Raw genomic sequence first — 25,018 nt, forward strand, 5'->3', positions numbered from 1 at the left:
GGGTGTCTATTAGGCCACTCCAATTGGTAATTATGTTTCTGGTCCACCGCCCGCATCCTTTTTTAGAGAATGTGAAATTTCAGAAATACATTGGGTAAAATGTGCCCGCATCAGCTTTTTGATAAACCTGGATTTCAGAAACAAATATTAGGCTGCAACAAGTATGCTAAATCTAACTATCTAAGTGCCATAACTTGTATTTTATCAGTGAAAACCAGCAAGTAATGGGCAGAGTGCATAGTACGGATCGATATATTTTAATAGAACAGTCAGTAAATCACAAAAATACTCCAATTGAGCAGTCACTTCATTGTTGCTTTGTTGCTGAATTCCGCCCGGCCGCACCTAAAACTGATTTTCAAAGGACCAGAAACATAATTACCAATTGGAGTGGCCTTATCTCAGTATGCTAAAACTGTAGTGGCGTGCGCCCTAGTTGGGGATCGGTCCACGAGTCTCAAGTGACGAGTCTAGAAAGATGAAGAAAGCTACCAGACGCCGGAACGATAGCAACAATGGTCCGCCACCAATCAAGAAGTATCACGGCCACCATTCAATGTTGCTGCCCTCCTTCAATGCTACACCCTACCTTACAATCGAAAAAATGCAATTAGCTAACACTGTAACACGAAAATAGTCTCGCGTGCCAGACGGTTTGTGTTATTTGCCGCCCCCACACAAACCGTCTGGCACGCGAGACTAACACGAAAAATATATCCATAGCGCTTATTACGCTTCAACCTCCTCTGGACACACCTGTTGATCGCTATCTTCTACTTGTTTCGTCACTGTATGTTAGATATGGACTACACTGTATAATTTACGTACGTACTGTCAGAAGTCTAGTTGAGGACACTTTGATGGTAAAGAAATTCAGCGCAGGATCTCAGTGTCTTCTAGAGACTAGCTCAATAGTGGCATAGATAATAGAGGGCGTAAACGGGATTGGAAACGCGCTCGTATTTACCTAGCAACCGCTTTCTATCCGTGTTATCAGTGCGTAGTGACTAAATTCAGCGAAGTTTTGGTTCTTCTAGTTATCGGTTTAACACTGAGCTAAAGAAAGTGTATGGCAGGTGCAGGTACTTAACTCGGTTCTTGTTATCTGCTAACTAATTATTTTACGTTGTAAAGGGTGTGGCTTACAGCGTGCGGTTTACCGCATTAGGCCAATGAAACTTGATTGCCAGTTTCTCGCTCAGATTTTTGAAAATTTGATGCGGGCGGGCGGTTATTATTCATTATTCATTATTTTTCCAAAAGCACAACACACATGCAAACATGAAGATTCTGCCAAAAAACAGTGAGATCTACACTGATTATACTCTTGCATTAAATATCTACTAATCTATAACAAGTGATTTTTCCATTAGTAATAGAGTGACTGTTCTATTAGAGTATTTCGATCTGAAATACCAATAATGAAATTCCATGCGGGTGTATCAAAAGCATGCGGGCGATGACGCGAAACTGCTAATCAAGTTTCATTGGCCTTAGCAGTGACAAACTATAGTACTAATTGCCAGCTTCGCTTACATTTTGGTTACAAATTGAACCATATTTCCATAGCTGATAACTTTATACCAAAAGTTAATGTTCAAGTAGTCCATTCTCCTGCCATCGGCTGAGAATTATATCCATGCCATATATTATTGTTTTTTTACTCTCTATCTACAGCTAATGGATCCGGATTTGTGAAAAGTGGAATTGAGTCAATTTTGAAAGAAGAATCTTTTACAGTGCCATCACATACAGCAAGAAATGTAATTAATATAGCAAAAGAAATGAAGAAATGGATTGAACAGCCTGAGAACAATGCGGAAACGAAAAGATTTGAAGAAAACCTAATGAAATCCATCGAATCATGCTTCACATACAAGGGAAAAATTCCAAAGAAACAGAGGGAGAAAATGTGGAGCGCATACCACACACTGCGTACATCAGCTGACTATCTGAGCTTATGGAAGAACTTTTGTAAAACAGTGGGCATTGAAGGGTCACCAATTTTTTGCCAGTACATTGGAGATCATGTGCTGAAGGAACTAGCTAAACTAAAATACCCAATTTCCACTAATATTACCATCGAAACTGAAGAGGCTGCACTTACATATGAAGAAAGGAATGGACTTCGATATGCTGCAGGGTACGTGCCAAGGTCATTAAAGAAGAAGCTATATCGGTCAAGCCATCAGCATAAAGAGGTATTAATTTCTCTTTTGAGAAATCTGCTCGATGAAAGAAATGATGATTTTGATGACTCAACAGATTGGATCAGTTTGATAGACAAAGGTGGACTGAAAAGAGTCAACAATGATACATACCAGTTGTTTGTGGCCTTAGAAACACAATCACGAAAGCAGATCAATTCACAACATATTCCACTACTAGGGGCAGAGAGCAAACAAATTGTGCTGAACAATGACAATGTCCAGTTCTTTTGGAGCATAGTTTGTACAGAATGGGAAGAAGAGATTGGCAATGTCCTACTTGAGATGATTGTAAATGAATGGGTCACAATACGTGGATTTTCATATGCTAATAATTGGATAGAGAAGTATAAGCAGGATACCCAGACAACAACTGGGAAGTCTAAAGGATTACGAAAACAACTATTGGCAACTAAAAAAAAGTGAATAAAAAGCAGCATGTACAATACTCACTTCACACACATGTACACATGCACGCACGCACACAAACCCACACAATACTAATCTGCTACCAATACTGCTATACATATATGCACATTTCATGTAGCTAATGAAATAAAGATATAAATCTAGTCAACATTTCTTTGATATACGTGCTCGCTTTGGTAGTGGCTCATTAATATCTTCATTACTTAGTGAAGTGTCTTGTTTTCCTTTGCGACAGTTTCCTCCCCTTGGAGCCCTGGCTACTGAGTTCACAACTCTCAGTGCTTGAATGTTGTTGCGAAATTCTTTAGCATTTGGATTATCATGTACACCACCACGTTGTCTCTGTAGTCCAAAAAATCGTTCTAAAGGATCCTGACACAGCCGCTGACTTAAGAAAGATTTTACCCCAGGAATAGTGAAAATGTATTGAACCAGCTCTTTGAATGACATACCTATTAACAAAATAATTTATTTTAATATAACTTATGTACCCTTACAATCCATTCTAAGTCCAAGACGTGTTTCTCTGCTTAGTAGCATACATGCTTTCTCTTCTTTACAGTAGCCAGATCGTTGGTCAACTGCTTCTCCCCAGTCTGTGAGGTACTGTTGGAATTCATCCATGAACTGCATGTATGTCATAGAAACAATAGCTTATTATGTTATGTTCACATTTCAATTAACATACCACTAATCGGTCATCCTTTACTGATTCATAAGGCTTTTGAAAGTCTTTGCGAGTGTGTATACCTTCATAGTAGTTGTGTACATTCATTGCATCAAACCACTTATCGCACATCTCCACAAATCTAGCTGTTTCATCTGCCTCTTCTCCAATACTTAATTTCATACCACTGGCAACACTTTGGCTCAATACCTAAATATAACATTGACTAGAAGAATAAAACATTGGCTGTACAATTTTGTACTTGTGCAGCCAAGTCAACACGCATCTTAGAGAAAGATGTAAGCTTGATATGTTCCATCTTGATTTTGGGAATCAGTCTGACTCCCATACCTGGATCAGTATCTCTGCTATATAGCGTTGTTAGGTGTGACCATAAAATGCTTTTCCCATTATTCTACAGGAAGATTAGTCAACTTGTAAATGGCCTTGCAGAGTATAATACTTACCCAAAGGTGGCGAGATTTTGACTCCCAGCAGTTCCGAATGATTTTCATCAAATGAGGAGGATCGGAAAAAAAGTAAATGTAACGGTCTTCTTCAGTAAACGGATTTTTGGTCTTGTGCACAATCTCTTGGAATGGATTATGCATTTTCATAAACTTTCGGTTGATGGAGTTGCCATCCAGTGTTGCAGCAAGAACCTACATGCATAATGCATTACATGCTAATCAACAATACTTTAAATATCACCTTAAACCCACAAGTTTCTACCCTCCTCACTGCTTCCCAAAAAGGATCATAAAGTTGGTCTCCAGACAAGTTTGCACAAGGAAATTGTGCATATGGAAACTGCAGCTTGGTAAACAATCCTCGTACCATGATTACCAGCATTGACTTGGCAAGCTGGGGCTTAGGTGGACTATCTGCCTTCAGTCTCCCTTCATATTGTAGCAAATGTGTATTGATATCCCCCAAATCTACAAAGCCAATCAGTTCTCTTGAGTGTTTGTCAAAGACCAAGTCTTCCTTGATGTGCATCTCATCCAACAGGAGTAAGACATGCTTATCTCTTGTTGGACAAGATTCTATGTTGGCAGCTTTCATCAGCATTCTGTCTACATCACTGGAAAATCCATTGTTGGCTTTTACATAATAAGTGTAATCCCTGAGTGTTCGTTGGGATGGAAGATGTATACATCCTGTGTTCCTCATTGATTCATATGCACCCCCAGACCTATTAGAACAAGTACTCTTGTAGCAAAGATAACTTGTAGATTTACCTGTGCCTAATGTAAAGACACCAGCGTATTATCAAGGGATGCCAACGCATGGTACGAGCATCTGTTTTGCTGGCTGCTTCAAGTTGTTGCTTCCAAAATATATGCTTAAAGGAGTCCTCTGGCTCATTCTCAAGGAGTTTTAGTCCTTCACTTGCAATAGTCTGTGAACACAATATGCATTTATTTGTGATATATATATATACATTTAAACATACCTTGATATCTTCATGGGTTTCTTCATCAAGGGTAATGCCATCAACCTCCACACTTGCAGCTATCTGTTCTTTAAGTTGTTTAATTCTGACTTTGGCTGCATGATATTGTTTCTCCACTTCACCAAGTCGACTTACAAGAGTAGGTAGGGTCTGATGCCTGTTCAATTGTGAGTAGATGCTGAATTGAAATACTGCAATGTACTTGTTACCTGTAGTTAGTATGGCTACTGGTACTTGCTTCAAGGTCAATGTTTTTGAAGCGATGCACTTGTGTTCTTAGATTCTTACGAAGTGTACTACATTGAGTACAACGGTCATACCGGTTGGTGCTTGTAAGCAAGTAGTGGCAATCATTGTGATGAACAGAAGGCTCTATTGTATCTTCCAAATGCCCAGAACCTGGATCTTAATGAAAAAGTAAGTGATGGTGTACATGTAGTCAGTAATGCAATTTAGATTATTTAATTCTGTGGCACTGAGCTTGATGCTCAGCTTTGATGCAGGATACCAAAATATCAACAAACTTTTAATTTTCATGCTAATATACTCTAATAGAGGGGTCATGTATACCTCTTTAAAAGTTATATATATAATAATTATTATTATTATGTTGCTCCTTTGATTACAAGGTATGTAGAAACTGACAACCATACAGTCACCTAATTTCTAGAGTTATACTGGATTGAGTCACTTACTGGCAATTCCATGTAGTGTTGATAGCCGATACTGCCAACACTCAACAAAATCTTGATCAGGGTTGCCTACACAATACTTAGCAGCATCCAGAGTTTCAATTATTTCCATTACTTTTGCTACATTGCTAATGGTATCTGGTAAAGAGCTAAGTAAGGGACAATTTGCTGCTGTGAGTTGATGATGCAGGTAGTGCACTGTCCACTTCAGTTCTGAATTGATACTTAAGCTCATCATTACACGGCCACACAATGCTTCACTTGTAGACAACTGTTGAACCTCCAACTTACAAAGAGTCAGTGGATCTGCAGTGGCTATCTTCCAAGATGGGTGTAAGTGTGTGAAGAAAGGAGAACTCATCAGTGTAGTTATTCGAGAATGCAAAACATCACTAGACACAACTGGTCTGGTAGCATATATGTCAAGCGGAAGTGGTACTGGTGCTTCATGAATCACCACTTCTAAAGGCTGGCTATTACATTCTCTCTTCTTCTTCATAGCCTTCTTCCTTTCTTCATTCTTACGGTGTGCACTAAGTCGAAACCTTCTGCCACCCATTCTTCTGCAAAAGAGTCATTCAACAAGTTAGCCTGAATGATAGCTATATGCCAGTGGTGACAATAAAAATCCACATTGTTTATGCTTTACATACTATACCTAGCCTAACACATGATGTAGTTTACAAACGCTATGCAAAAGTAGAGCATTTAAGCAGCCCAACACATTCAAGTATTGGTCTCTACGAAATTTAGAATAAGAGAATCCCCCCCCCCCCACAAAATCAGGTGGTGAGACAACCCGAATTTTAAGATGTCTTACTGAATAACTTGTAAACCTCTATATTTACAGCAGCATTTTATGCAGCATGCAGAATAACACTCAGAGAGTAGTTAAACGCGTTAATTACCGTCTATGTAGAGTGTGTAGTAGAGCGACACTACCCCCACAAAACGTTTGTCTCGAAGCCATAAACATTACGTTAACATTTTCGACGTAACTAACCACACACTGTGCGGCTTTGTGACATAAGTATCTAACATACCAGCTATACAGTTCCTGCGGTAGCAATAGAGCGACACGAGATACGACACAAGACGAAACCTGTTACACCAGCGTAGCAACAAAGTTCTCTTTCCAAAAAGGAGGGAAACTAACCGCGAAAACTTCGCATTACACGGATAGAAAGTGGTAGAAAGTATTAGACTATTGGGTGCACGTGAGCCGTTTCCAATCCCGTTTACGCCCTCTATTATCTCTGATAGTGGCATTGATTCCAAGCCGGTGGCCAAGTGAGCGTCTAAACTAGTATCAACCATTTATACAGTAGCTATATCTATATCGCTATACAGAGGTCGAATAACATATACGGTAACCAGAAGTGTCGGAGAGGAACGAACGCGATCAGCGGATATTATGGGAAAGCTGAAAACATTCCTAGTCAATATTCAAGGGGGAAGTGATCAAGTATGTCACTCAGGATCATGTGTTGAAGGAAACGTCACAATTGAACTGTCTGCACCCAAGATAGTCAAGGATATAAAGATAGTACTCTCTGGTCAAGCATCATCTCAGACTGAATGGTCACCTTCTGGAGCAGTCACTGCTTCAAATTGGGAATCTATATTCAGTAATAGGGTATTGCATTTGTATCATGCAGAGGACTCAAGTACAGAGATACCGGCTGGTCAACACCACTATAACTTCATGTTTCAACTTCCTTCCAACATACCATCATCTTTTGAGAATGTTTATGGAAACATTCGTTATTCACTGACGGCCACTCTGTCACGTCCTAATAAAACTGTTGACCATTGTTGTACTACGAGAATTACAGTTCATAACCTTGTTGACATCAGCACTCCACAGTTAACTAGAAGCCGTTCAGCATTTAGTGACAACGTCATTTTGTGTGCTCCTTGCTGTGCCGCTTTTAGTTGCTCAGTAAGTTTGTCAGCTACAATTGAGAGAAGTGGATACTGTCCTGGAAATTCAATTGCTATCAATGTACAGCACACACAGAGAAACACATCATCATTGTCTGCTCATCTTAGACAAAGAGTGTGTTATATGGGTAGAAACGGCAAAACTGTGGTTAATACCATCTCCAGAATAGGTAATACAGGCTTTAGAACAGAAAATGGGTCTAATGTGAAAACTGGTAACTTGTCTATTCCAATCAATACTGTTCCATCAATTTCCAACTGCCGTGTTATGAAGGTCTCTTATGAGGTATTCATTTTACAAACATACATTATACGTATCAGGTCACTGTGTATTCCAGTTGTTATCGGTAATGTGGAACATCTCAGAGATATGCATCAAGCATCAAGTGTTGTTGACACGCAGCCAACGGTGGATGGTGCATTAAATTCGAGCAATCATCATGCAATACCCAGCACCCCTCCTCCACCCTACTCTCGAATATTGACTAATCCTTATCCTAGGTTATCAGCACAAAATTATTTGCCTAATCAAGATGTCCAGTCATCAGATGAATTTTGTGCTCCACCTCCATATTCACCACGAACAACTCAAGTGTAGTATTATTATTGTCTTCTGTCCTCAATTGTATTGATGTACAGTACATTTATTTTTATACTAAAGTTTTGTTTATTGTACATTGTTACTTGCATACGTTTTATTCTCGTTATGGTAGTTTGTGTAAGTCTGCCACAGCTAAGTGTACATGGTTTGCATGATGATGATGATATGTGAATTATTGTGAGCAATCAATTGCAGTGTATATAGCTAGTAGATCATGGGTTCTTTAACTCACCAATTTATTGGAAGACTGAAATTTTCTTCTGTTTAAAGTGAACAGTGTTTAGGCAAAATTTTGAAATTTTGATCACATTGCAGTATAGTATATCCAAAGAGATGATGTGGAATACAGAATTTGTTCACTTAGCTATTTCGGATATAGGAATTGTGGAAATTTATGCTGTGTGCCAAAAGCCATTTGACCACTTCCACAAATTTTGGACTTTGATTGGGACATTGGAAACAGCTGAAATGGAAAACTGAAACTGAAAAACTAAAACTGGTCAAAACTTCATATTAACAAGTACCTCTTAACAAAGACCACCTGTATAATAAGACTGCCTCTAATAAAACCACCTCATTATAGTAGTTATGTCAAGTAGGTCCAACAAATGTGGCCAAGGTGTATACTCATAAATTAATAAAAGTATCATCAGACAGTACTTAAAAGTTAAAATGACAGCTGCAGGATTGTACAAAAGGATATACTATCTTACCGTGCCAAGACCTATAGTCCATGGTCATGTCACAAATGAAAATGGAGCAATTGCATGCATAAATTACTCTGCTGATACTGGATTTGATAATGGATTTCTCATTAATTGTGCATGATTTAAGAGTTGCTAGTTAAAAAATCAACATTAATGATCTTGGACTTTATATCTTGATAATAACCAATATCCAATATATTTTACCCTGTTTTACTGATAGTTTACCGATACCCGATTGTAAGTCTCTACAGGTTATACTTATGCCTAATTTTTGCATACTCCACTAAAAGCAGACTAGCAGAGCTAGTAAAGCCAATGCTGTGAAATTGTACACTAACCTCAACTCAAAATTGCTAGTCAGACAAGTGGGCTAGCACCTGAACCATCACTTTGTGCATATCCAGCAATGTATGGCTGACTACTCTAATAGAGTATATGTTTAACCATTAAATTTTACAAAAACTTCATAATCCATTCATATTTTTCCCCTCTGCAGATATGGACTTTACAATCAAGGTAATAGGGAGTTGCTAAATACAGTGTACCTTCATAGCTGCTATTTTCACCTTGCAACCTCAACTCCTTCAACAAAAGAAGAATCAGCCATCACAGGCGCTCCTTTTCATTGTCTTCGACCATTATACATCTGTTATTGTTGTCACGTATCTGATTGCTGTATAACTTTTGTTTAAAATAATTGGAGCAATCTTCGTTTATAAGGTAACCATTTTCAACTCACGTGATGAAACTGTTGTTACGCACGTGCCGCATGCCAAGGAGTGGTGTGTATTCTGTGTAATCGGTGTAATATGCGCCTGTAAAATGATTATTCTCCACTGTTTGTAACGTTTGAACTAAAGATCCTATGTGAGGGATGAACGGATCGTCTACAGTTTGCCTTATCTAGTTGGCACACGTACGGGTCTTCCCAGCAATTGGAGTCCAGCGATTGGATCAAACGGCAAGTATAAATGTGACCGGATCTTGGAAAACCTACCTTTTGGGCACAAGCAAACTTTTTGGGAAAACTTAAATGAAAATTTCAACACTTTCTTTTAAATTCATTTTTTTACACATTTGGATAAAGCAACTATTAAACCTTCTTGCTGTGAAGTTTCACACCCATAGCTTCTTTTTCCTAGTAGATATATGGATGATTATATCAGACCATGTAGTAATTTCACATGCGTGGGATAACAATTAACTTGCAAATTGGGTGATTTGTTCAGCTGCTGGAATGGCTAAAACTTAGTCTTAGACAATGACACATGGCATTTAATTGCAGAAAAGTACCAATACTACTTCATTAATCTATCAGAAATGTATTTTAAAGTATTTTAGATGGTAACAATGGAATTATTGGTAAACAAAGTGATTTGTCACCATTTGTCACCCTTAATTACTCACAGAATTCAATACATTACCATAAAAGTTAGTTTGTAATGTACAGGACAGAAAATTGGCTATATCTCAGTAATGCTTCTAAATATTTAGCTGAAATTTTAACATAAGATAGATGAGCATCTAGTACCTCATTTAAACTATAAAACAGAAAATTGACCAATGTACCAAAAAGGTAGGTTTTCCAAGATCAGGTCACAAATGCTGGTTGTTAGTATCATTAGTTTCCCCAGCCCACCCTGAGCCCATCTTAGCGGTTTATGTATACGGTATTTCAGGTTGCTTGCGAATCAATTGAACAATTCACACACATGATTGCTCGAACACGTGAGCTGTTTCCTTCCAACCAAGCCCCTTTACATCTCCTTAGATGTTATACAATTCCAGATGCATACTGAGGTAGTTCAGCATGATTAAACCAAGTAAATATTCACATGACTAAAATCAAGTGTGTGATTGTTCGATTGCATTTGCAAGCAACCGACTATCACAATTGATCTGTATAACTCGTGTCACAGACCAAGGTGAAGGGTCCGGTCCTAGAGAATCCTGTACAAAGTACCACAGAATACCCTGTGCAATCTGGCAAATGAATTCTGTAAGTTATAGTTAAAACACTGCTGCGTGTGTGTATGGAAAATACAGCACGAGTGGGTGTGTCGAGTGGTTAATACAGCACAAGGCGAAGCTGAGTGCTGTATTAAGCCACAAGACACCCCACGAGTGCTTCAAATTTGTCAGGCTATCAGTAAGTGTTTATATAATCTATTTCTAGTCGCAGAAAAAGTTGGTAGCATTATAGTATGTTCACGTTGAGCTGAATCCTCAAAAACATCTAATAACTCATGGATGCAATTACACACGATCTTGAAATTTGGCTCATTTGTAGTACTGCTTGATCCGCTAAAAATATTTCAAAATCTTTTTATTCAAATGCTTGACATAATATTTACAGCCAATCAAAATTTTCACAATACATTTCCTACGGGGAAGCCATATAAGTACAGTGTCCATTACAGCCCTTTCCCGAACTTGTAATGGAGCCAAACCGTACGTGTCTGTTGTTGACACCTTTGCTGTTACCAATAATCATCTGGTTAGCTGAAATGTTAACTCTGTTGAGAAAAAAATCCACTTTTAATTTTTAGTTGTTTTTTCAGGATTCAGCTCAACGTGAACATACTATAGTTGGGCTAGTTTTAGTGATGTATCATGTCATGCACGTGATCAATCCTGGTCATCTTGGCGAAGCGCTTATCTCAAGTACCAGAACCGCTTCGAATTTCTTTGGTCAGACTATCAGTAAGTGCTTATATAATCTATTTCTAGTCGTAGAGCAAGTTGGTAGCATTAAATAGGCTAGTTTTAGTGATGTATCATGTCACACACGTGATCAACTCTGGTCGTCTTTGCGAAGCGCTTATCTCAAGTACCCTAACCGCTTCAAATTTCGGTGGTTAGGCCATCAGTAAACTTTCATATAATTTGTTTCTAGTCATAGAGCAAGGTGGTAGAATTAGTTTTAGTAATTTTCAATGTCATGCACATGACCAGTCCTGGTGTCTGAGTGGAGTTGTTTTGTAACATTCCTTGCATAACTAATTATCCACATAACTGTTCTGTATGGCATAACTGTTCTGTATGGCATAACTGTTCTGTATGGCATAACTGTTCTGTATGGCTCATACAGAAAAGTTATGCAAGTAATGAGTACTGTATGGAAAATACAGCACACTTCAACAGTTTGATCTTCCCACTCAAAGTACAATATAATCATATACTGTACTTTGAGTGGGAGGATCAAAGCGATGCCACGTATTGTATTGTCCATACAGTCAGTTATGTGCTTAATTGGGCAAATAGAGTACTTTTATGCTTAAAGTTGTGTAAACACTCACTGATCATCTAATCACCACTGGAAATTGAAGCTATTTAAACACAACTCTACTAGGACAACACAATTGATCACTTGTATAATGTTGAAAATAATTCTATTAGTTTGTTCTAAGACTAGAAATGAATTATACAGTCAGATATCCTGATCACAGAAAATTGCAGCGGTTTGAGTACTAGAGAAAATCACTCTCAGCCAGATGACCAGGAAGTACAAAATAACGCTTAAAGCATCACCTATGCTTGTGTGTATGAAAAATACAGCACTTGGCCGCACCTCATACCGCATTAGCCTCTCAACGCACCCCCTTGTGCTGTATTTTCTGTACACACATGCGGCAGTGTTTTAACTATAATGCATATTTCATTTGTTATACTTGCATTTCTTAAAATCTGCTTTGAAACTTGGAATCTTAGCCAAAATTTTGTAAATTTGATAGCTTTTTTGTACAAATTTTAGTTGGTGTCAGATGCCTTGGGTGAAGGCCACTAAAATTCTGATAATCAGGATTGAAAATGTTGCTTAGTCACAGGTCACTCACTGGAAATGCTAAGGTCAAAGTTAAAGTTCAGCCCCTTTTAAGACAGAGGTTACAGATCTACGTAAAGCACTTGCCTTTTGTACATGTCATTGGTAATAGGTCTTACAGCAATGGGTACAATTGCACAAAGTTGTGTCTTATGGGCACTTTCTTAACGTTACAGGTTACCGCATTTTCATGGGACACGGAGGTGGGATGTATGGGCTAAAAAAGGCAACCTTTCACTTAGTGTTGCCTAATGTGCACCCTTCTATACACTCGCCACACATTATATTTCTCCCTCAACGGGTTAATTAAATGATTCGTTTATACGGCTCACAGCTTGCTACACGTGGTTACAAAGTACGCCAAACTTGCCACCAAATAATGCCCTCAGAATGACCACTGCGAAATTCTTTCAGTATTTAAATACTTTTAAACTATAATACTTAGGTCCTATCGAGTGAAGTATGGTTGTATCAAATCTCTAAAAGAACTTAGACAATGAATCATTGCTGGCATATTTTAATACCAAGTACATATTTATGTAGGTGAAGATAAGGAGAAGCTTGCAGTTGAGAAATCCAGGCTAAAGAACTATTGGACTGTTGATTTGATGTTAACAAGACACGAAGAGGTATTGTGTTTGTATATGTGACTGGATACAGGGTTCTGCCATAGTTACTAGTACCTATATATGTGTACATGCAATAGCAGCACAGGGGGAATTCTTTTTTTATCTGATTAACATCTGATACTGTAAATATTTGTACTGTGCCCTTAGTTCCATAGTGACCGGTACAAAAGTGACATTGGTTGACGTTTCCCAGACTGTCCTTGTCATCATCCTAGATTTTTTTTGGTTAGCCAAGTGCTGTATTGCTTCACCATATTAGTATACCCTAGTTTTCACATTTCAAAATGTTGATAGTGGTGTTTCCCTTAATCTAAGGCCTCTCCCAATTGGTAGTCTGGTTTCTGGTCCACTGTGGCATCCATTTTACACAATTGCTAGGTTTCCACATTATTAGTAGTGCACATACATAATGCGTAATAATGTCATGTATCAGGTTTCACATGTGTAAAACATTCTAGAGCACTTGTTGTTTGGTATTTTATAGCCTTCAAAGGCTTGATGTTTGATTTTCAAACTGGCGTTCTTTATTTAGAATATGATTTACTTTTACTATGGGCATTGCAGCCCAGGGGGGCAGGACAAGCCCATGTGAACTGTTAATGGAATTACGTATAAGTCCCTAGCGCTACTAAAATATATTCTAAAGAAACAGATTCTTCTATCTCTACAGTGATATATCCACCATGGACGATTGTTCATGGTTTTCTGGTGAATGCGGAGGTTGTTAGTGGCGAATTGGTGACCGCCATGTGTCGCCATTTCAAAACTATAATTTCTTCATAACGGTTTCGATATTTTTTTTACAGTAACCATTGGCTCACATGAAATACAATCAAGCATCGCTAAAGTGCATTGCGTAATGTACATCAGTTCACATGGGCTTGTCCTACCCTACCCCCCCCCCCCCCCCCCACCCAGTTAATTGTATTTATGTATTTGTCAATATTTTTTTTGTGCTTATTAGTTGTCAATATGTTCCATCTTTGGGCAGGGCAGCTTGTATTGTATGTTTTTGTCATTATTGCAATGTGGTGGTTAGTTGTCAAGATGTTTGCAACGTCACCAGTAAAAATGTTCCATCTTTGGGCAGGGTAGCTTGTATTGTATTTTATAAAACTTTGCGTGGGCAAGGTAAAAGGGATAGTGTATTTAATTGTAGTATTGTGATACACGAACTTGAGGTGGTATCGCACAGCTCTAGTATGTAGGCAAATACATATTGTGAATTAAACCAATTTTTTTAGAAGTCGCTCAATTTGCAGATATAAAGATCACGTGATTTGATGCACAGGTATTGAAGTCTTGAAAGTAAAAGTGTGAAACACCTGCTATTTGCAAAATTGATATGCCTCAAAAGAGTATGTGTATATGGTATGGGACCTGCTTCACATAGTCATTGCATATGAGGTGGTCTCATGAAAGGAATTATTTTTATTGTCATTTGTGTCTGTGCTGGTAATTTGGAGAGCACTGGATGATCTACACAAGGTGATGAGACATCTGCAGAAGTATTCCATTTCCCAGCATTGCATGCCACCTTGTCACTCAGTACCGTGATGAATATCACCTTCTCTATCAACATGACTTCTGTAGTACGAAGCGCTTATTTATAATTGCACACACACACGCGCACATACTTTTCCAGCTTAATGGTTGCTGAGGTTGTTGTGGAACTTTGTGTCCACAACCTCTCTCCATGAGACCTAAACAGTCCTCCTGTGGGATACTAGTCTTGGGATTGCATGCACAAAACTCGAGTGTCTGAGTGATGTACAGGCATCCCTCTCTACAGTATGCATATATTAGTGGTAAATTATAATTGCAGAGGTAGTCACTTCAGTCCGTTGTAAGTTGCAGGTTCTACCACAGGCCTTATAGTGACTACCTCATAATGTAGTTAGTGGTACCACTACAGTTTACTACCATTTATTGTTGTTTTGTGTGCTGAAACTGCAAACTCACTTTGTCAATGCTATTAGGTTGTGGCCGTATATGCTACTTTGTGTCTGTATGATAAAAGATGTTGATCAAGGCACACTGAAGCTACCTGTGTACATCATTGCGCAACAAGTAGGTGCTATGTTTGTATATGATGTATCTTTTTTACATGTCATTTTTGTACATTATACATTATAGAATACAGTTGGAAGCTCCACCAGCTGGTCAGCTTCCCTGTGGCTGTGATCGTTATCCATGACAAAGCACTGTCAAGAGTGGTAGAGAAATAATGGCTATACAGTACCTGTAAACTGTGAAAAAACATTTTGTTTATACATGCAAAGCTTAGCAGAACAACTCATTGTAAGCTACATGACTTGTCCTACTGAAACAATGACATAGGTCAATAGGTAGTGGTGTTTAGCTAGGAAAAGTCATAGTAATTGGCACAGGTCAACATGTGAAGTTTTGACAAGTCATTGTAAGTCAAGTATGAAATATCACATGAAAGTAGACACATGGTATTGATTAATGGTGTGTACAAATAATGAATAACACTTGATTGGCCTCTCATAGCAACTGCTGGCCATGGGCTACTTCTTTCTCAGTCCAATAGGATGGATCTAGTGCAACCTTTTATTTGGTTCAGGCATGCATTGGATCAAACTGTAGATACCTCATTTCATGGACCAATGTTTTTCAATTTTATGAAATGATGATAGAAGGCACTCTAATGATTGGACAGCCAACCAAATTTGTGGTTGACAATAAACTACACACATGAATTTCATTTACAATTTGATGATTATAAACAGGAAGTCACATGACTCTACCATTTCACAAAATTTTAGCATGTAGCCATACATATGCATTAACCACTAATTAGCAATTTGATGAATTCACTGCATACAACAGCTCAACAAGAATGTTGTGCATTTCGAGTTCTGTAAGGCTTCGCTTATCTTGCTTGCGATAGGTTTGTGTGTAAATGCCTCAAATCAGTCTATCATGAATTTCTCCAAATTACAAACATGTGATCCGGTCTGTAAAAAGGGATCTTATAGTCTTTCCAATTATCCAAGTTTGGCTACTCATAACTACTTATCTGGTAAGCTATCACTGTGTAATTACACCCACAGCTAGTGCTATGTTAGGGGTGTATAGTGACCAAATTGTAGGCTTGTACCATATTCACATGTCAAGTTATGGGTTACCATGAAAGGCTATAAGACCCCTTTTCGCTGACCGGGCCATGTATATACTGCATCCACAACTAAAGCTGCATGGGTCTTGTAGAACTTCCACATACAGTGAAACCACGCTCTGAATGAGGGCCAATAGTGGGTGGGTAACTAATGTATATAAAACAGTGGCAGACTACGATAGTATTGGATTATTGGTGCATTTATCTGCTACAGCCAACTGCAGGTACTAGTCTTCCAGTCATCGGCAATGTCATAGCAAGACAAGGTGTACCCACAATAGTAGGCAATGATGAAAGGACAATAGCTCAGATTACCCAACTGATTGGTACTGCAATACACCTTGCTAGACCGCTACTCAGTCCTACACTTGGTAATAGTGGCTAATGTATATGGTCAAACATATTTATTTATATATATTGTTGCAGATCCTTTACCTAGCTGTGACAACACCCACAGTTGGTGGTAGTAGCACTCTAGTGCCAGTAGCGTCAACAGGTACGTTTAACTTATACCATACTAATAACTTACTAGTAATTCACTTTAGATAACATGAGGACTGACAGAATTATTACTGACACACCAACTCGTGGCCACACAATCCAGGAAACTAGACGTCCAGGTATGAAGTTTCAAGTAGACAACTTATATTTACTGATAAGATTGTTTTAATAATTAACATAACTGTAGAGAGCAACAACATAACACTACATACACCTACCAGTTTTGGATTACTGCCATCCATTAGAGATATGACAGTAGCATTATCAGGTGTGTTTGCCTATACGATAATTCAGTAAAAATCAAAACACCTTTCTAGCTGGCCAAAGCACTGATACAAGCTCTGCCGATAGCCTACAAGGAAATTGTAGGCCTATAACCACTACTCCAGTTTTTCATGGTAAGCAAACTAAAATATGTATATTCATATGGCAGATGCATTTATTGTTCTCTCTAGCTGTGCCAACGACTACACATGGTAGTAGTAGTAGTAGTCTAGTGCCAGGCAATAGTGTAGTGTCACCAGGTAACATCAACTTGTACTCTCACCACCACAACTTTTTTTCTTTCTAGATAACATGCGGACTAACCAGAGCATTGCATCAACAAGTGGCAATAGCCTACAGGAAACTAGACATTCAGGTATGAAATATAAATCAGGTGAATTATGCATAAATCATACATCGGGTGCATTTAACCAAATGTATCAAATTCCTCTGCAGCCATTCAAAGTACAAGAGCTACAAGCTCCATGGAAGGAAATTGTAGGCCTATAAGCAGTATTACAGCTTTAAAAGGTAAGCAGGAGCAAACAAGTGTATGCAGTAAAGTCCGATCACTTTAGGAGGTAATTTTGAAGTGGTCAGTGATAGACAGAAGAGAGAGAGAAGATCACAGATAAAGAGAGCAACTGATCAATTCCTGCATACTCTAGTAGATCAAATAGGCCTAAAGCCTCATTCAATGAAGCTAGAAACATCAAGAGGCAACATACTTGATTGGAATTTTCAGTCTTCCTCACGAAAAAGACCTAGCAACCCTGACAGACCTCAGGAAGTGACAAAGAGTCTTTTATACATACTACTAAAATTTGGAATATCGCAAGAGTGCTATCATGAACTGACACAAGAATTTCCTTGCTTACCCCGAACTTACAAGGTCATTAAATACACTGAAGTTAGTCATATGGCTTTTATTCAATATAATAGGTTAAGGAGGCAATCAGTGCACTAGAAACACCAGAGGTATTTAAAGTGAGTGGAAGCTTCCCTGGTGCATACTTCAAGTTCAAAGATATACTTCTTAAGAGACTTGAGGAAGTGGTAAGCTAGTATAAATTGTGCACTTTTAAAATTTCTTTAAATGTGTGAAGATGTGTTAACAATAGTTGTCAATGACCTAACAACAAACCAGTATAGTAGTGGTACTATTTAGTCAGGTAGTAGAAAGTGTTCAATTCAATTACATTACCTGCTAGATCATGGCATTTCAATTCTTGAGCTGCTACTGTGAGGGTAGTTCAGCTGCATATATACATACTGTGCATGCCTCTACATGTATGTAGATAACTGAATATCCAAGCATGAAGAGAGCCAGAGTCAGAATATCAGGCGATGGAGCTAAATATAGTAGATCTTCTAACTTTAACATTATGTCATTCAACATACTCACAGGACACAATGACCTCAGCTGTAAAGGTGAACTTATATATGTGTACATGTTTGCATGCACATGCATATTAATTTTCTGTATTTGTAGCTGTACACACCATAGCAGCTGTAAAACTTAAAGAAGATTATGATGGTCTTGCAGAAGGCTATGCAGATTGTTTTGAAACAATCAACGAAGCCATTGCTAATCCCCATGTAACCATCAATGGGATTAATTACAATTTGGAGTTCTTTCTGTGCTGTGATTACAAGGTGAGCAATTTAATATGTATCTTGTATATGTGGAAACTTTAAGCATCCCAAAGCTTTCTAAGCATTCAGTTATTTCTAGCACCTATGTACATAATCCAGCTAGACTATACAATGCAGTTTTCTTGACATTTTGTTCCGGGTATATAAGACACTATAAGAGCATGATTATATTTTTGTAGTTTACTCTACTGATCCTTGGACTTCAGGCTGCACATTCTAACCATGCATGTGCATGGTGCACGATTCATAGACTACAGAGGTATATATTAATTTGTTTATCTTGATGAAATCTATTTATAAATACTTTAATTTGTTTATATAGATACAATATGAAAGTGCCGGATGAAAAATATTTGATACATATGAAAAGAACCTTTTCATCTTCAGGGCCAGGCTATGTCAGGCCTAATATCGATCCTGACCATGTAATTCTGGATGAATTGCATCTGTTGCTGCGAATTACTTACCGGCTCATAGAGAATTTGATAAGTGGAGCAAAGGCAAGCGACAGATGTACAGAAGCTCTTAGTGGCCCCATGATGAAACGACTAATAGATACAATAAAAAGCTGTGGGGTCACCTTTTACGTTAAGTCTGTGACAAAAGACAACATTGAATTTACTTCTTTGACGGGCACTGACAGGAAAAAATTGCTCCAATTCTTGCCATCCAAGATGCACCAATGCCAACCAGCACTATATTATAAGGAAGTGAAGGTTTTGTGGGAGGTGAGTATACACAGATAAGTACGTAAGGACTGTACATATTTCATAGCCAGGCATGGTGTCAGCACACATAACTGAATTAGTGACCCAATGGGACCATGTTCTCACAAAGTTTCCATACAAAACTTAGACAAATTAAAGCACCCAATGATGAATCATTGAGTTTTAATGTGTTATTTACTTATGTACGTTGTATAACGTATGCTTGTTTGTTCAGGGCACAGTAGAAAAGCAGCTTGGCTGAGACAGACCCCCTGTTAAAATAACTATCCAAAAAATGTTACTCTGTACAATTGATAGGTTGCCATTCGTGGGTGCCTGGGTTTTAGAAGTAGCACACCATCACAATTCATTAACACATATCTATTTAAATAGAAATTTTCAAAGCTGTACACTGCTGTTTCTTCTACCCATCCACCAGCTGCAGCCATGATCAGTACGATGGTGAGGAAATGGTTCATCACTAAATTAAAATGTCACATAACTTATTAATAGGCAAAGGATTGGATAAATAACCACTTTTTGACCTTGGGAAAACACTGCGATGGGTATGCAAAGGACCGAGTTACGCCCTACATGCATGCATTATCGTACCATGTTGGCCACTTTATCCAAAAGTACGGTAATATTAAGCAGTTCTCCTGTCAAGGTATGGTGCCTTATAAATGCAAACTACTTTACAAAGGACTACTTTAGCTGTGGAAAAGAACAATGACACATGCAAACATATATACTTCCGACACAGTAACAGATGGAACGCTGCCAGTGATATAATAAAACATTCATATAAACTAGATAGTTTAAGATTTTATGAAAGAGAAAAACATTCGTACAGGTAAACATACATATACGAATTCTTAATAAAAATGTAAGCAACATCCACAGCAAAAATGATGATGAATACTGGGAGGAAGGTGGAATTCAAGAAGATAGGCTTAAGCGACAGAGACTTGATGATGAATAACAGTTTACACACATATATGCTATAATGTTTACATGTGTTGTACCGTTGTCACAGTTACATACCTCAGAATCTTAACGTCGATTTATTCACCAGCTCTATCATGTGAAATATTATATATAGAAATGACACACTTCATTATGCCTGTTAATTAATGTAGCTATTAAACTCATTAAAATGAAAGTGAAACATGTAGTAGTTTGTGGTTACCTATATGAGTGTGGTTGAAGGCATAGTGAAGCCATGTAACATTGGTTGGTTAGAGTTTAGGTGGCTTTAGTTATGAATTTTGATATACACTTTGAAACAAGTGTGGTTGTTACTGTTCAATGACAATCTCTGAGTTTTGTTTCTCAAAATCAAATGTGGTGACAAACATTTCAATAGTTTTAGGATCAGTTCTCAGTACAGCAAGTAAGTTATAGTGTACGATTTGCACTTTAGTGTGTAACTTCTACCTTAAGATATAAATACAGGTAGTAAAACCTGCTATAAATATTCTTCGCATGAATTTAATACTATGAATAATGATAGATTAAAGTGTTATGTACCTTAGAATAATCCATACTGTTTTTAAATGAATGTTCTGCTGATATTTGACAAACAATTTATAACAATACATTATGTGAAGCAGAAACATACAAATACCTGGACACACCTCGAAAAGGCATACTGTCATTGAGCAAGAAAGCAACACCATCCACCAAAGGTCTTGTCATGTTGTGAGGCTTGCCGGCTACCAATTAAGTTACCTTTCATTAGGAGTTACACATAACTATATAACTTGACACTTTACTAAAAAATAAAGTAATTAATATAGTACATCATTACATTGATCTTGTAACTTGCCCAACTCAAACACACACACATGCACAGTAATTATGCCTTCAGCTTCCATTCTACCACTAATCAGTGAACAAGAACAGGGACACTTGGACACTATATTTGGGTGATGTGAGTCAATGGAGGCAAATTCTCCCTGATGCTGTACCACAGTTCACAAGTAAAGGTGTGCACAACTTAAGTGTAACCTGGACCTGCATACAGTCTATAAGACATTGGTAATGCTTCTCTGTTCAACATCCCCAGGTTACCAGGTCCTCATTTAAACAGCTTACACACACACTCACTCACTCACAAACACACACACACAAAGTAAAAGCAAAGCCTTCAGCTACCACAGACAGTCATGCCTATCCAGTGAAGCAGCACTGGGACATCTGTGTGTTTCCCAGGTGCTTTGAGCCATCACCAGCAAATCTTCCTGGGGGTAGGACTAGTAACCCACAGGAGGCTGTACCATGGCACAGATGAAGGTGTGAGCACCCAAAGTCCCACCTGGACCTTCACCCATGAGGGACACACACACACACACACACACACACACACACACACACACACACACACACACACACACACACACACACACACACACACACACACACACACACACACACACACACACACACACACAGAGTGTATTAATTGGTACCATCTCTCTTACTATTAACTCTTGGTCATCATACCACATTAAAATGAGTTATCTAATGAATGAAAAGTAGTTCTTTTATAATGACATAAGACTCATTTTGAAACTTATTATTTTTATAGAATTTATAAATGTGTAACACAGAAGCTATACTGCACTGACTTGTGACTTACTCAGTAATGGAGTATTCTATCATAGCTACAGGTCTTCAGTTTTCTAATCTTGCATGTTCTTACTGGTAGAAGGCCCTTTGCAACCAATTGAATCAGAATGAATTCTGAGAAAAAGTGCAAGAAGTAGGCAATTGTGTTCAACAATAGAGTGGAACCTTCATATAATGCCGGGACACTTTATATGACCAACTGATTTTAATAAAACTGCATTGTTACATGGAGGTTGTCCTTTTGAGAAGTAAAGTTGTATCGGCAAAGCCAGCCTACCCTATAGGTATTTTATTTGTCTTTAAAAAGAGGTTCCAATATACGGTACTGCAAATACAATATGACAGATAAGTATTGGGAGTTAGAATATCCAAGTATACTATATGATTTGCATGTGTACTAGACGTAATTTGCATTTGCAAAATCAAGAATATTATATGCATCAAAAATTTTACTGTTATCCTTAATTATAAGCATTCATATAGTTTGTGCCTTTGCATCAGCCAAAACAAATCTTGCCTACATCATCATGATTCCAATGCTTTATGGCTTGTAATTTAGCAATGAATACTCTTGTAATATTTTAATGGCCATCATGAAAAATGGCTTGATGTTAGATGATCCATAGACAAAAGATCAAAATAACCAGATGGACTATGCAAGGTCTCAACCAGTGTGGTGGGTACGTCTCATAGGTAAACCATGGCAATAAGCTTAATAGTTATGTTTGAAATACAGCATAAGGTACCGTACAACACTATTTTCTAGCATATGTGTGACTATTTCAGGCAAATCAACCCAATGCTTGTTTCTTGTAATAAAACATAGAGATAATCTATTAAATACGAAAACTGGTCTTCAGTTATATTACCCTTCATAGGGTACTTGGATTTCACAACAAACACATGCTAAATGCTACTGTAAAGCAGGGAATCAAAAATCAACATGAGATGTCTACATGCAGCTCTGGCCCACCTCAGCTGGTCACAAAACAGTGCTAATACATACCTCTACAGTTGAATTTCCACTGATTTAAGTCTTTCTAGTAAGAATACAGCTTCACCCTAAACCCTAATCTCTCATCTAAAAACAAGCAGTATAGCTATCTATAAAAGGCAACTGAAATATGAGACTATTGACTCAGAATAGACAGTGGAATAGTTAGTTATCCATAAATATTGTTAAAGTTTAAGCATCCGTGCAGTGTACCAATGCTATCAATGTCACCACACCCTACCTACTCCAGGTAGAGTAGAGTTGGGGATTTACAAGTTAGAGCTATATATATATGACAAATAACCCACCCAGGCCCCTGGAGACAACCTGACTTTTTCGTTACTAATTTCCCTATCGAATTAGTCACAATCATCGCAAATGCCTCTAACTTGTAGGGACAAGGTTGGGTGACGAATCCCCTATAAATCCTCACCTTCTGTCCAAGGTGGGGCGTGGCACTGACTCCTGATTACCCACCCACTCGTGTGATATGTTTAACTCGACGTCTAAGTACAGCTACCTGTCGGTGTCTCTGAATCTCTCAAGCAAACCAGGGAGCTTCAACTGGCATTTCTCAAACTGGACGCTAGTCACATTCGTACGAGGGGTCACCAACTCACGAAAAAGCGGTACGAATTTCAAAATCTTGAACAAATTTCTCAAGATTTCACGGATTTCACAAAATCGAACGAGAGCTGCAAAATCTGATTTTAAATTACAGGTTGGTGCAGAGTGATAAGTTCTGAAATCACCAAAAAATAGTGGGAGAAAGAAACAGAAGTTCAGCAGGCATGTAAGAGCAAAGCCTCACGAAATTGAGAGAATTGCGAAGCCATATAAACCAGGAGTAAAGCCTATAGGCATAAGTATTAAACGAAACCCTACAAAACCAGGAGCAACTCGCAGCTGAAGCCCTATAAACCAGGAAACAAGGCCAATCATTCAGGGGAAATCCCGTGCGAAACCCCATAAAACCAGGAGCATCTCAGTGTATGCTTAAGTTGCTTTTGTAGTTGGTGTGTTGCTAAGTTTATGAAGTTTTGCTAAGTTTGTAGTTTGCTAAGTAAATCCGAAGCGGAGCGGAACATCGCATGGATTCCCCTGGTTTTGTTTGTCTTCTTTCCCACAGCTCCTGGTTTTGTTTGGCTTCCACAACTCGCTTAATATAAATTCGAAACGGAGCGGAACATCGGATTTTATTCTTACTTTAAACAGTTTGCATGGATTCTCTCCTGGTTTGTTGGCTTCTTTCCCACAACTCCTGGTTTTGTTTGGCTTCCACAAATCGCTTAATACAAATCCGAAACGGAACGGAACATCGGATTTCATTCTTAATTTGATTCTCTCCTGGTTTTGTATGGCTTCTTTCCCACAGCTCCTAGTTTTGTTTGGCTTCCACAACTCGCTTAATATAAATCCGAAACGGAGCGGAACATCGGATTTCATTCTCTCCTGGTTTTGGACGGCTTCTTTCCCACAGCTCCTGGTTTTGTGCGGCTTCTACAACTTGATTATACAAATCCGAAGCGGAGCGGAACATCGGATTTCATTCCTACTTTTGTGCAGGAGCAGTTGAGTGTAAGCTACGGTACCAGAACGAGTATAGAATCAGAATCACGATAACACCATAAGATTTCGTATTTCAGGCAGGATTTTACTGAAGGTGTACGAGATTTCGAAGCAGTTGGTGACCCCTCGCATTCGTACTAATCAAGAGCGACATGTATGGTAGTCTGGGAAGACTACGGGTAATACTCCGATATATGATCAGAAAAATTGTTACCCACTTTTGAATAAGTAACCAAGGCCCATAATCACTGACAATTTTCTTTGTTTCACTGCAGTATTAAAGTGCTAGGCCTATTACGCGCCTGTCAAGGTAAACTTATGCGCGCTTGTGTACAGAAAATTGCATTGTCTTTGCAACTACAGGCCATGCGCGGTTTGAGCATGCGCGTGTTTTGAATA

General features: G+C 38.3%; 4 protein-coding genes and 1 long non-coding RNA gene across 5 annotated transcripts in view; 3 read left to right on the forward strand and 2 right to left on the reverse strand.

Moving 5' to 3' along the window:
* Positions 1-25,018, reverse strand: part of LOC136254845 (structural maintenance of chromosomes protein 1A-like) — a 155,410-nt gene that overhangs the window by 13,760 nt on the left and 116,632 nt on the right. The gene's annotated exons all lie outside the window — the stretch shown is intronic.
* LOC136254842 (uncharacterized) lies at positions 758-2,771 on the forward strand. The gene is made up of 2 exons (XM_066047603.1): positions 758-790; positions 1,678-2,771. Exon 2 carries the CDS (start codon positions 1,785-1,787, stop codon positions 2,631-2,633), a length of 849 nt encoding a protein of 282 aa, XP_065903675.1. The 5' UTR covers positions 758-790; positions 1,678-1,784; the 3' UTR covers positions 2,634-2,771.
* Positions 6,492-8,107, forward strand: LOC136254840 (arrestin domain-containing protein 2-like). The gene has a single exon (XM_066047601.1). It carries the CDS (start codon positions 6,866-6,868, stop codon positions 7,991-7,993), a length of 1,128 nt encoding a protein of 375 aa, XP_065903673.1. The 5' UTR covers positions 6,492-6,865; the 3' UTR covers positions 7,994-8,107.
* On the forward strand, positions 9,499-20,505 carry LOC136253806 (uncharacterized). Its single transcript, XM_066046464.1, has 22 exons — positions 9,499-9,664; positions 10,623-10,702; positions 13,070-13,155; positions 15,135-15,225; positions 15,292-16,668; positions 16,724-16,793; positions 16,843-16,917; positions 16,986-17,066; positions 17,116-17,196; positions 17,254-17,322; positions 17,370-17,438; positions 17,519-17,593; positions 17,641-17,954; positions 18,005-18,118; positions 18,361-18,493; positions 18,555-18,718; positions 18,898-18,977; positions 19,041-19,446; positions 19,819-19,887; positions 19,939-20,092; positions 20,140-20,278; positions 20,329-20,505. Exons 7-22 carry the CDS (start codon positions 16,848-16,850, stop codon positions 20,405-20,407), a joined length of 2,097 nt encoding a protein of 698 aa, XP_065902536.1. The 5' UTR covers positions 9,499-9,664; positions 10,623-10,702; positions 13,070-13,155; positions 15,135-15,225; positions 15,292-16,668; positions 16,724-16,793; positions 16,843-16,847; the 3' UTR covers positions 20,408-20,505.
* Positions 21,825-23,646, reverse strand: LOC136254843 (uncharacterized). Its single transcript, XR_010700801.1, has 3 exons — positions 23,484-23,646; positions 22,067-22,170; positions 21,825-21,948 (listed from the first exon to the last, which is right to left on the reverse strand). It is a non-coding gene; the product is annotated as an uncharacterized lncRNA (long non-coding RNA).

Source organism: Dysidea avara, chromosome 4 (assembly GCF_963678975.1).
Source record: "Dysidea avara chromosome 4, odDysAvar1.4, whole genome shotgun sequence".
Lineage (NCBI taxonomy): Eukaryota > Metazoa > Porifera > Demospongiae > Dictyoceratida > Dysideidae > Dysidea > Dysidea avara.

What these genes read in the sequence shown, in the direction of transcription:
- LOC136253806 (XM_066046464.1), top strand. Translation starts at nt 16,848, where the DNA reads ATGAGGACTGACAGAATTATTACTGACACACCAACTCGTGGCCACACA. An exon ending in TATGACAGTAGCATTATCAG is followed by an intron (nt 17,067 to 17,115) that starts GTGTGTTTGCCT and finishes ACACCTTTCTAG; the next exon opens with CTGGCCAAAGCACTGATACA. An exon ending in ACGATTCATAGACTACAGAG is followed by an intron (nt 18,978 to 19,040) that starts GTATATATTAAT and finishes TTGTTTATATAG; the next exon opens with ATACAATATGAAAGTGCCGG.
- LOC136254840 (XM_066047601.1), top strand. Translation starts at nt 6,866, where the DNA reads ATGGGAAAGCTGAAAACATTCCTAGTCAATATTCAAGGGGGAAGTGAT.
- LOC136254842 (XM_066047603.1), top strand. Translation starts at nt 1,785, where the DNA reads ATGAAGAAATGGATTGAACAGCCTGAGAACAATGCGGAAACGAAAAGA.